Genomic DNA, 12,949 nt, shown 5'->3' with positions numbered 1-12,949 from the left:
TAGCCTCGAAGAAGGCTGTCCAGTACTCCACAAGTCTGGGGCAAGACCAGAACATGTGGGCGTGGTTGGCCGGGCCTCTTTGGCACCGCTCACATTTGTCCTCCACCTCCGGGAAGAACCTACTCATACGGTTTCTCGTTAAGTGGGCTCTATGTACCACTTTTAGTTGCGTCAGGCTGAGCCTTGCGCACGTGGAGGTGGAGTTGACCCTATGCAGTGCTTCGCTCCAGAGTCCCCACCCTATCCCCATCCCCAGGTCGTCCTCCCATTTCCTTCTTGTTGCGTCCAGTACGGTGTCGTCCCTGTCTACCAGTCGGTCATACATGTCACTACAGTTCCCTTTCTCTAGGATACTTGCGTCCAGTAGGTCTTCCAATAGTGTCTGTCGTGGCGGTTGTGGGTACGTCCTTGTCTCCTTTCGTAGGAAGTTTTTGAGCTGCAGGTACCGTAGCTCGTTCCCCCCAGCTAGCTAATGCAGGGCAATGTTAAGGGAGGTTAGAAGAGCAGTAAACCTAGGGCATGATAAGTTGAGACGGAGGATGAGATCACTGAGTATGAGACGTCTCTCAGTGCAGAGGCTGGGAAGGGAAAGGATGATGTTATCGCAGTGAGAAACCTAGCACGGCATTTGGGTGTGGCATAAAGGATTTTAAAGAGCGTTAAGCGAGATAAAACAAAATGATACATGTATATATAGGAAATCATTATAAATCATTGCAACAGAAACTTTAATATTAAATGATTGCATAGAAGTGACAAAAACATCAACAGGAAGCTAAATCTGTTCTCAGGATGTGCATGCACACACAAGATTTGTAATGTAAGAAATAGTTTTCATTTCTTAAATTAGGTAACTTTGATTGTGTTTATAACATTTTCAGTTTTATACTGGTTAAACAGCTTATTAGCTTGTTTTAAAGTATTTTATGAGCAAAACTTACCAAGGCAAGATGGTTCATTTCCACTCCACCTTTTATTGTGCATGCAAATCACATGTTTCTGTCCCTTAACTTGGTATCCAGGTGTACAGTAAAATTCACACCTCGAGTTAAAATATGCTCCATCTGAGCACTTTGCACCTCCATGGAGTGGCAATGAAAACTTAGGGCATCGTATTTCTAGAACAGAAAAATAACTATTAAGTGGAACAATCTGCTTCCTTTTTCCCTCTTCCTTCCTGAAGGGGAATGTGTTCACTCAGCACCAGTCGCCTTTCAGTACCTCACATTAGGAATCTATTTTATTTGTGCCCACAGACCACTCATAATTTATGTCCAAACATGTGTACTTTCCCACTTGAATCGTTGCATATCACCTTTCACCTTCCTGGTCCAGATGCACAAAGACAAACTATAACACTCATTTCCAATATCTACATTTAAAAAAAATACTGCTGGTGTTGGAAATCGGAAATGAAAAACTGTATGACTTTTTTCAAACTCAAATGTCACTGGTTTCTCTCTCCGGTTACACTGTCAGATAGAACCATAGAACAGTACAGCACAGAACAGGCCCTTCGGCCCTCGATGTTGTGCCGAGCAATGATCACCCTACTTAAACCCACGTAACCCGTATACCCGACAATCCCCCCATTAACCTTACACTACGGGAAATTTAGCGTGGCCAATCCACCTAACCCGCACATCTTTGGACTGTGGGAGGAAACCGGAGCACCCGGAGGAAACCCACGCACACACGGGGAGGACGTGCAGACTCCACACAGACAGTGACCCAGCCAGGACTCGAACCTGGGACCCTGGAGCTGTGAAGCATTGATGCTAACCACCATGCAACCGTGAGGCCCCTGATCTGCTGAGTTTTTCCATCATTTTCCGTTTTTAATTCCAATGCCTATGTGTGTTTTTCTAATTCATTCTTACACAATTTGTGGTATCACTGACTGGGGTTTTATTTTCAACAATTTTTTTAGTTGCCGTTTAAAGTTTTACATTAAATGATTTAATTAATTCTATTTCAACGTTTGGAGATTCCGAAGTATGTTGAGGTGCAGAATTCCTAATTGTATTGTCTCAATCTTCTCCAAAATTTTAATGTAAAAGTTTATTGCGGGGCAGCACGGTGGCGCAGTGGTTAGCATTGCTGCCCCCGGCACTGAGGACCCGGGTTCGAATCCCAGCCCTGGGTCATTGTCTGTGTGGAGTTTGCACATTCTCCCCGTGCTTGCGTGGGTTTTGCCCCCACAACGCAAAGATGTGCAGGATAGGTGGATTGGCTATGCTAAATTGCCCCTTAATTGGAAAAAATTAATTGGGAACTCTAAATTTATTTTTTTTAAATGAACAAAAAAAAGTTTATTGCGGCATTAAATGAGTCACTGAATGAATAAAAATAAATACAAAGAAAGTAATCTGATATTTTGGAATATTATACCATCAAACATGATACAGCAATAAGTAGGATACACCTGTGAATAATGTAAGAAATTGGTATATATGTTCTATTTTATATCTGTGGCAGTAAGGGATTAAAGCCTGGATTAAAGTATACATTTGTTGCAGTGATATTATTAAAGAACCTAGGTTAAGGTATCCAGGCTGCCTGTATGTTAAATCTGTAATTAAGAAGTCATAAAATATGTGGTCATGATTGGTTCTAAAATATGTACTTGTCAACATATAGAGGGCTAATGGGATATTCCTATGATTGCTGGAGATTCCATGGAGAGTAAATAATTTAGTCCTGGCTCAGCAGGTCATGTGACATCTTAGTGGGATACAGATGATGCAATTAATGGGAGGATCCAGGTCTGTCTGCAGTTTTGCAGTTTGCCCTAGGATTGGAGTCTAACAAGACAGAAGGATTTAAAGTTGAACAGCATCTTTGCTAAATGCTGCTAGGTTGAACGGAGGTGTGCTCGTTCTGCTCATGAAAGGGTCTCTCGCTCTCCAAAAGTCTCTATACAACAAAGCAAATAATTTGTTTGTTCACTTCATTTATAAATGGCATTTGAACTATATTGGTTGATTAATTGGGAGTTATTCACAGGTATAGATAGTACGTTTATGTTTTTCCTTGTGTTTAAGAACTGTTTAACTGTTAATTGTAAAGCTATTTTCTTTGATCTTAATATAGTTAATTCTGGGTTTAAAGTTTATTTTAACATAAAAGATACATACTGGTTAGAGTCATCACTCCTGTGTGAAGTATCCTTTCCTCACAGATTTATAAATTTTTAAAACACTGTTTAGGGGTTTGGTATCTTAACACACTGAACTATTGGTTTCAGTTACTCACCTACCTTATGCATTACAGCTTGTCAATAAACCTTAAAAAAATTTGTCTTCCCTCATTTCATTACCCTCACTCAACAAAAACAAATAAATCGATATTACCCACCTCTGCAACTAACTGTTTGTGACCAGCGTTTGCTCGAAAGGCAATGGACACGGCCAGTTCCATAAATTTCATATCCTTTTCGGCAAGTAATATCACATGCTGTTCCTTGTACATTTCTGTGATATCCACCGTGTGGTGTTCTGCAATGGACATAACCATTTTTGATCTTTAGAGGAGCGCACCAGGGAATATCTGTAAACAGCAACAATAGTGAATGTACAGCTAACCCAAGAGAAAATGCTGGAAAATCTCAGCAGGTCTGGCAGCATCTGTAGGGAGAGAAAAGAGCCAATGTTTCAAGTCCATATGACCCTTTGTCAAAGCTGTACAGCTAAATGTACAGCTAACATCTTGTATTGCTTATATCTACCTTTGATACTTACTATTTCAGGCAGCTTGCCATGTATGATTCTACCTATAACACTGTGGAAGAATAAACATTGTTTGCAATTTCCATATCCCGTTGGTAAACAAAACATGCCATCACTGTCGTTAATGTTGATTAATGACATAATCACTTCAAACAGTAATTTGGTAGTACAAAAACTTTGAGTATTGCTGCAAAAAGACATGTTATTGATGCTTTTCATCTTACATTCATCAGGACAATTCTTAAGAAAACCAATGCACGGGTGTTGTGTATTGTGGAGAACTGACACTAGAAAACACTGAGGATCAAAAACTAACAGAGCTTTATTTATGAGGTGTTCTTCTTCAATCTGGCTGCTTCTTAAGCTGACAGTTTCCTGCATTAGCGACCCGTGATGTCACTTAATACACAATGCTTACTGCAGCTACAAAGACACAATATAAATACATAACACCAGGAAACAACAATTTATACTTCATGAGAAGAGTGCTGATTGGTTGGCAAGTGAACTCTGATTGATAGAGGCATTGCCATGGACAATGTTCCAGTTAACTGATGACTGACAGTTAACTGACAAGTTTTGTTTAAATTCAAACCAGGCATGTTGACTCTTGATTGGTCAAAGCCTTGCCCTGATGAATGAACCAGATAATGGCTGTCATCTATTTTGTTGAGTTGAAACAGGCACAATGTGTTTACTTTGTCTTCGGTCTCCAAAGAACAGGGCCCAGTGTATTAATATCTGTAGCTTCCAACAAGTGAGCCGCACTGCAAAAAGGATAATCTTAAATTGGTTGTCAGTGTAATTCTGAGCACACGCAAGATCGTTCAACAAATGTTGTCCAATCATGGAATCAATTCTAATGTTGGACATTAGTGCGGCAGTGATGTGATTGGCCAAGAAAAATACCAGAAGGTAAGGTAAACAGCAACAGTAGCGGCTGGATACGGCTGTGACAGAGAGCAAGTAGCAGCCAAGTCCTTCAAGCGTTCGTCCTTTCTATTATATATTCTATCATGATTTATAAACACAAAGGTCCAATGGTCTCCCTTATGGGCGGGCCGGGTACAGGTGGTTAAAATGAATGTCCAAAGCTGGAGGATTATTGGAAGGGGGTTTTTTACGGGTAATCTCTGAAGTGGTGCACGTGAAACTGGACCCGAGCCCTCGGGAGGCCATATTCGGGGTGTCAGACCATCCGGGGTTGGAAACGGGCGCGGAGGCAGATGTTGTAGCCTCGTTGATCGCCTGAAGGTGGATCCTGTTAGTGTGGAGATCAACCTCTCCACCCTGTGCCCTGGCGTGGTGACCTGCTGGAATTCTTAACGCTTGAAAAGGTCAAATGTGAACTGAGGGGAAGGATGGAGGGGTTCTACAATTCATAGGCGTTATTCATTATGCACTTTGGAGAACTGGATCACATCAAACATTAGAGGGGTTGAGGGCTGGGAAGGTTGGGGGGAAGGGGACTATATGTGTTAATGGTGACTATGGGTGATTCCTGATTCCTTTTTGTCATTTGTTTATGTTAGCATGCGGGCCAGTGTCTGAGGTTTGGTGGGAGGATGGGATTATTGATATGGGGATTGACATTACATTCGTCACTGATTATTGTTTATTGTTGGGTGTAAATTTGGGAGAAAATGTTAAAAAGGAGAATAAAAAATATTTGGAAAAAAAACACACATGTCCATGTTTTCACTCCCTGGTTGGGTGGGCAGAGATGGGAAAATTCCCAGCTCCACAAACTCAAACCTTCAAAAATGGCTGCCAAAGCTTCCGATTTTCAGTCTGGGGGCAGACCAAAATAGCAGTCGGAATGGGGACCCTGGAAGTAGTGTGTGGTTGGAGACAGCCCAGTGTGGATTTGGGCATAGATAAAAAGCAGGCCCTCAGAAAAACCTATTTGAGAGGTAGGTCATCATTGTTGAAGTCCTTGTGTCTCAGAGATGTGATTGCCTGGTCAGGTGAGTGCCAAAGCTCTAAACATTGTCCAACTCTTAGCTGACCATAGATCAGATGGCCCATTATGGGCTTACCCTGTGGGAGAATTGTCATTGTCGCTAATCAGTGTACTGAACCACTGAAAACATGGCCACACCTATAGGGATGGCATCATCTTACCACTACGACCTGCTACAGATATAATGCAGTCATGTAGTTGGCTGCCAAAACTAAATGGGTAGATGGTAGATGAACAGTGCTATTCCCATTATCCCAGCATTCTTGCCATCCATCCAGGAGCATGTGTCCACACTGTTGGTCGTTGACCAGGTCCCTCATTGCTACACACTGTCATGGTACATTGTGATTAAGAGGGAGGAAATGAGTAGGGCTGTCAGTCACAGAGCATAACATGCCCTCGTAGAGTCACAACCGCAACATACATGGATCCAAGCATTTGCACAGAGCTATTTCCTCCACAAAACCGTACTAGTTATTGATGATGTGGCGAAAATGGTTCGTGCATGTAAGCACACAAAAGTGAATGACAGCAGTGTAATCTGAATGGTTCACAACCGTTTTCACCTTACATTTTTATCCAATGTCACACTGAGGAGATGTGGAGGAAGTTTTGGATCCAGCTGTTACATGATTTTCTGACCAGGACCTTGATGTTTTGGTGAAGGAACTCTAAAAGAGAACAGCCCTCCATCCTGCTGTCCATAGTAATACTGCTGCAGCAACCAATAAAGCCTGGATTCAAATATTGTCTGTGGTGAGCATAGCAGGGGACCATCACTGCTCCTGGATTCATTGCAGGAAAAGATTGAATGACATGTTGTGTTCGGGAAAGGTGAGCAGCTTGGCTCATCGACACAGAACTTAACGAAAGGATTACACCTGCACAGTGCAGCTCAGGTGCGACACAGATACCTCTACTTCAGCATTACTTCAGCGCTGACGCCTATTTGTGTACACCACTCATGTAGATTGTTGGTGTTTTGCCCACCCAGTGACACCAATAATGTTGCTCTGTTTCGGTCCCAACAGCGTCGCCAATATTGTGGGTATTTCTATTTATCTTAGTAAACCTTCGCTTATATTGATCAAATGACCACACAACCAGTTAGTTAGTTCAAAAGATGGTTTATTTACACACACAAGAATTATCTCCACATGCAAACACAATATTTACTACGAGTTAAACTGCACCTATCAGCTACAATAACCTATACTTAACTTAAGGGCAACCGGCACTGTGCAAATGGATAAAGCCTTTATCTGGATTTCACTTGGCTGGTTCAAAGAAAGTGGCTCTGTCTCTGCTGGGCTCATCCGTCAGGTACGATCGTTGGTCTTGAACTTGGCTGGCTATTCCTGCTACAATTGTGTTGGCACAGGCCGGATCCAAAAGAGACAGAACACATGGCTGTGCTCTCTTTTATTCCTCTGGGATTTTGTGCTCTTTGGGGTGGTCCTTAACCTTGGACCCAATAGTTCGACAGGGCTCTGATCACTGTCTTCGATTTTGGCCAATAAAGGGGTGGGTGCCTTGGTGGCTGGGCGGGTCCTTAGCAGTCATTGACCTTGGCAGTTGGGCTTTCTGAGTAAGGGGAGTGGCGCTGATCAGTCTGTGGCTGTACCGGTTGCTTGATTGAAGTTCTATTGTCCTGGGAAAATGAACCTTTAAAATGCAAACGCACGGGGGTTTCGATCAGGTCTGATTAACTGTGTTTTAGATACACAGAGGCTCTGTATCTGTCTGAGTCCTGGGTTGGCCATAATTCCCATGATCCTTTTGCAGGTGGCCATCTTAGATGGCTACATTATGCACACACAACACATGGGAATAAGCACTGATGCACTGAAGAGACATTTCCCTCCATGTACTATATATCAGGCTAATATAAATGTCTTTGGAGATCAAAAAGACGAAAAAGATACCATGAAGATGTTCCAGACTGGGGTCAGCCTGGCTGAGGTGCATCCATCCTGTGAAACAGATGATCATGAAGATTGCCAGAGTGCCTGAACAGCTGTCTGTTGGTGATGGTGAATCACCATTTGAAGTAGATAAAAGGTAGTATTAAATCACCTCAGCACATGATGGCAATGGTAGAGGTCATGGTATCAGTTCAAAGAGCACAATGGAAAGTTGGCATGAGAGGGACTACAACAATGGGATTGGACCATAAGGGCAAAGCAAGCATGAATACAGGTCATGCTGTGCATCACACTGTGCTTTCACAATGAGATAAGATGTACCTAAATAAGTCTCGTGTCCAGGTCCCAGTTCTGCTTCCTCACCCTCCCCAGGCACATCATCCTTCCGGAAAGAGGGAGAAGAGACATCTGAGGAGGCGGTGTCACATCTGACTAGCCCACCCTCTGTCAATTCAGATACCAACACATCAGAGGGATATTGCATGCGTGTGGAGTCTGTGGCACAGGGGCACTACATCAGAGTGCAGGAAGAGGTATCTGAGAGAGGGAAGTCGCAATGATGCTCCAAGTGGGCAGGAACAGGGGGCCTCAGGAGTCATCTCTTGGGGCACACTTTTTAGAAATTCTACCAAATGTTCACACATCTGATGCTGAGTTTCCTGAGGCAGTGGGAGCTCCAGGACTGCGAATGAAGAAGTGCATCACTGTGATCATGGCTGCCCATGCAGAGATACGGAGACTGCAGTCTGAAAGAGGTTCCCTATGGGTGCTTGCACAATGAGGCAGGCCACCAGGCAACACTTAGGAGTGTTTGGGTGTGAAGGCCATTATCTCATCTGGAGCACTAATGAGTTCACTGTGGTTACATCTTTCACATTGTGTACAGCACATTTAAGCACATCTTTAATATATTCACTTACACTTGTAATGATTCTGTGCGCTTGTGCACACAGATTTCAAAAAGAATGGTAACATTATGAAGTGGTAGGCATGGTGGCACAGTGGTTAGCACTGCTGCCTCACTGCGCCAGGGACCCGCGTTCGATTCAGACCTTGGGTGACTGTGTGGAGTTTGCACATTCTCCTCACGTCTGCATGTGTTTTCTCTGGGTTTCCTCCCAAAGTCCGAAGAGGTGCAGGTTAAGCTGATTGGCCATGCTGAATTGCCCCTGGGTGGGGTGCTCTTTCGAAGGGTCGATGCGGACTCGGTGGGCCGATTGACCTCCTTCTGCACTGTAGTATTCTATGAAGGTGGTTCTTACCAGTAATAACTATGTTATTCTCTAAGTCTGAATAAAGATTGTAGACTTCCAGTTAACAAAAATACTGTATTTAATGGGTTTGTTCTGTTTCCAGAGCTTAACTAGATATAATACAATCAAGAGGTATGACCAGTGAAGCTAAGGTAAGCTGCCTATGCTGAGCTGTCCCTGTCTGCTGCTGCTCACTAGCCTTGTGCTTCTGAAAGAGGCGGATCCTCCCTTGAGCTGGACCCTTTATACCCGTCTCTGATGCTGCTCTCTAGTGATGCTGTGGCTGTTACATCTGCCTGGTGTATGTGCAGATGTATGTACAGATCATTACAATAACCAGTAATAATGAGGGTGGCAAGCTGAGGTCCATCTCAACATGTTGCCAACAGGATCAAGGTTGTCGACTGATGTGATCCAACAGAAAAGGAAGCAGTCCAAAGTACGACAAAAAAATCGGACCTCATAGTTAATCTACTCATGCGTTTCAAAATACTGCTGGATTTGCTCCATAATTACAAATTAAATCTGCTGAAAGCTACAACTGTTTTTTCACGACATAAATGGTCCAGCAAAGCTATATATCTCACAAGCCCAGAACGGGTACATTTGGAACTGTGGAGCCTCATTTCATAGAATTCATGGAATCTATAGAATACTTACAGTGCAGAAGGAGGCTATTTGGCCTGAACCTCTGAAAGAGCACCCTACCCAAAGCCATTCCCATGCCCTATCCCTGTAACTCAACCTAACCTGTACATCTTTGGACACTAAGAGACTAGAGACTAGTGTTAACCTGCACAAATTTGTGCTGTGCGAGTAAACCGGAGCACCCAGAAGAAACCCACACAGACATGGGGAAAATGTGTAAATTCCACACGGTCACCCAAGGTGGGAATCGAACTTGGGTCCCTAGCCCTGTGAGGCAGCAGTGCTAACCACTGTACCAAACAGGTAGTTTCTGCAAGTAGTTCCCAGAGGGCTGGGAATATATTTTATTTTCTCCATCTCAAACCAATCTTTCTTTAATTCGCTTTATTTCTCTTTCTGTATCTAATTTGGTTCTAATTTACCTCCATTTCCTTCTCCGTTTCATCTTCAATGCTTAAATTAAATTGGTTAAGGAGCTAGACTATCGGTCCTATCATTGACCAAGATCCCAGACACAGTTAATAACCCACAAATTCTAGCTATTTTGGCACAAAATTAATTGGGACTGAAAGGCGAGGCGGGGGGGGGGGGGGGGGGGGGGAACAAAAATCAAATCATACTATTCAATTCAATTCGAAATGACTAGCTCCAGCAAATTTGGGGCCAATATCTTACTCATAATTTTAAGAACCACCTTTGGAAGAGATCATCTGTTTTACCCAACATTCATAGCTTTAGTTATATCTCTGCATGTAATGTTTTTCCCGTTACTTTCAATATCTCGAATGAAGGACTTCCGGTTGCGGCTATGCGGAGCTAAGCCGCACGTTCGGCAGCTCCCGCTTTTATAGGACTTGTGGGCTCTTTTAAGGGCCCCAAACGGCACTGATTCGACGATTCCCGGTGTGTAAAGGGGTCTGGAGCAAAACCCCCCAGGATTTATGGTGCGGACCCGGAGTGGGGCGAGGAGAAAAATGGCAGCAGCTCCCCTGGAAAAGCGGGGGAAGGTAGACAAAATGGCAGCCGGTGGAGCCCCTGAGGAGTGGAGGCAGTGGGCGGAGGAGCAGCAGGCGGCCCTTCTGCGCTATTTTACGGAGCTGAAAGGGGAGTTGCTGGAATCCCTGAAGGTTACGACAAGTAAGCTGCTGGAGACCCAGACAACCCAGGGTGCAGCGATACCTGAGGTGCAGCAGCTGGCCTCTGAGCGCGGGGAGGAGGTTTCGGCCCTCGTGGGGAAAGTGGCAAGATCGTTTCGAGGAGATGGAGTTTCGATCAAGGAGGAAGAACTTGCGCATCCTGGGCCTTGCGGAGGGGCTGGAGGGGTCGGACCTGCCGGCCAAAGTGGCCGTGATGTTGAACTCGCTGGTGTGGGCAGGATCCTACCATCTGCCCCTGGAGCTGGAGGGGGCCCACAGAGTACTGGCCAGGCGGCCTAAGGCGAATGAACCCCCGCGGGCGGTGCTGGTGCGGTTCCATCGGTTCAGTGTCCGGGAGTGTGTGCTGCGATGGCCAAGAAGGTGAGGAGCAGCAAGTGGGAGAATTCGGTAGTGAGCGTCTACCAGGACTGGAGTGCGGAGGTGGCTAAGCGGAGGGCCGGGTTCAACCGGACGAAGGCGGTGCTCCACAGCAAGCCGGTGAAATTCGGCATGCTGCCGCCTGCACGCTTGTGGGTCACCTACAAGGACCGGCATTACTATTTTGAGTCCCCGGAGGAGGCGTGGGCCTTTGTGCAGGCTGAAAGGTTGGACTCGAACTAGGGATTGGGGGCTGTGGGGTTTTTTTGTATCACTGTTTATGCTGTTGCTGGTTATTCTGTTTGGTTTTTTTTCCGGTTTCGGATAATGTTGGTTATGGTTATGTGTTTTAAGGGGGGTGTTGGGGTCCGTGGTTGTTCTGTTATTATTTGTACGGGGTTGGTGGATGGGTTGGGACTGCTATTTGGGAGCTGCGTTGAGGGGGTGGGGTGGGGCAGTGGGAAAGCGCGGGCTTTCCTCTGGTTTCCCGCGCTGCAGGACGAGGGGGGTGGAGCTGGAGGCAAGGGGTGTGGATATCAGTTCCATTTTCCCACGCTGTAGCGGTGCCAAGGAGCTGCTGCAGGGGTGACCCCCATATCGGGAGGGGTCAGAGTTAGGGCGGGAGCTGCCGGGGTCAGCAGAAGTCAGCTGGCTCACGGAAGTATTATGGAGGAAGCGTCGCAGCTAGGAGGGGCCCTAGCCTTGGGGGGGGGGGGGGGGGGAAGATGAAAGGTTGCTGCTGGATTGGCCAGAGAGGAGCTGGTGTGGGTCGGGGTGAGGTTCTATCAACGTGGGAAACGAGCCGAGTGGGGGTTGCTGGCCAGGGGCGAGCAGTCGATGGGCTATGGCTAGTCGACGGAGAGGGGGGGGGTGCCCCCGATCCGGCTGATCACGTGGAACGTGAGGGAGTTGTATGGGCCGGTTAAGCGGGCCCGGGTGTTTTTGCACCTGAAGGGGCTGAAGGCGGACGTGGCGATGCTCCAGGAGACTCACCTGAAGGTGGCGGACCAGGTTCGTCTGAGGAAGGGGTGGGTGGGGCAGGTTTTCCATTCAGGGCTCGACGCGAAGAACCGGAGGGTGCCAATCCTGGTGGGGAAGTGGGTGGCGTTTGAGATGTCTAAGGTGGTGGCTGATAGTAGCGGCAGATATGTGATGGCGAGCGGTAAGCTGCAGGGGGAGAGGTTGGTGTTGGTAGATGTGTATGCCCCAAATTGGGATGATGCTGGTTTCATGAGGCGTATGTTGGGCCGCATTCCTGACCTGGAGGTGGGGGGCCTGATCATGGGGGTGGGGGGGGGACGGGACGGGACGGGACACTTCAATATGGTGCTGGATCCCCTACTGGATCGTTCTAGTTATAGGACGGGTAGGAGACCGGCGGCGGCCAAAGTGCTGAGGGGGTTTATGGACCAGATGGGAGGGGTGGATTCCTGGAGGTTTGGGAGGCCGAGGGCTCGGGAGTACTCTTTATTTCTCCCACGTGCACAGGGTTTATTCCCGTATTGATTTCTTTGTCCTGAGTAGGGGGCTGGTCCCGAGGGTGGAGGATGCCGAATATTCGGCTATAGCGATTTCGGACCATGCTCCGCATTGGGTGGATCTGGAGATGGGGGAGGTGCGGGACCAGCGCCCGCTTTGGCGTCTGGACGTGGAGTTGTTGGCTGATGAGGTGTGCAGGAGGGTCCGGGGATGTATCGAGAGGTACCTCGAGGTCAATGATACTGGGGAGGTCCGGGTGGGGATGGTGTGGGAGGCTCTGAAGGCAGTGATTAGGGGGGAGCTGATCTCCATCCGAGCCCATAGGGAGAGGGGGGAGAGGGAGAGACTGGTGGGGGAGCTGTTGAGTGTAGATAGGTGGTGTGCGGAGGCCCCGGAGGAGGGATTGCTGGGGGAGCGGCGTAGCCTGCAGGCCAAGTTT

General features: G+C 46.5%; 1 protein-coding gene across 2 annotated transcripts in view; it reads right to left on the bottom strand.

The window, feature by feature from the left end:
* The window catches only part of srpx (sushi-repeat containing protein X-linked), an 83,080-nt gene that overhangs the window by 49,690 nt on the left and 20,441 nt on the right, over positions 1 to 12,949 (bottom strand). For both annotated transcript variants that reach the window (XM_038802145.1, XM_038802143.1), the window contains 2 exons: positions 3,358 to 3,549; positions 942 to 1,118 (listed from right to left, as the gene is read on the bottom strand). In XM_038802145.1, the coding sequence (XP_038658073.1) occupies positions 942 to 1,118; positions 3,358 to 3,549 (369 nt within the window). The remainder of the gene's footprint in view (positions 1 to 941; positions 1,119 to 3,357; positions 3,550 to 12,949) is intronic.

Source organism: Scyliorhinus canicula, chromosome 7, assembly GCF_902713615.1.
Source record: "Scyliorhinus canicula chromosome 7, sScyCan1.1, whole genome shotgun sequence".
NCBI classification, from domain to species: Eukaryota; Metazoa; Chordata; class Chondrichthyes; order Carcharhiniformes; family Scyliorhinidae; genus Scyliorhinus; species Scyliorhinus canicula.
The sequence above is the reverse complement of the archived record's forward strand: the minus strand, read 5'-3'. Positions and strand labels throughout refer to the sequence as shown.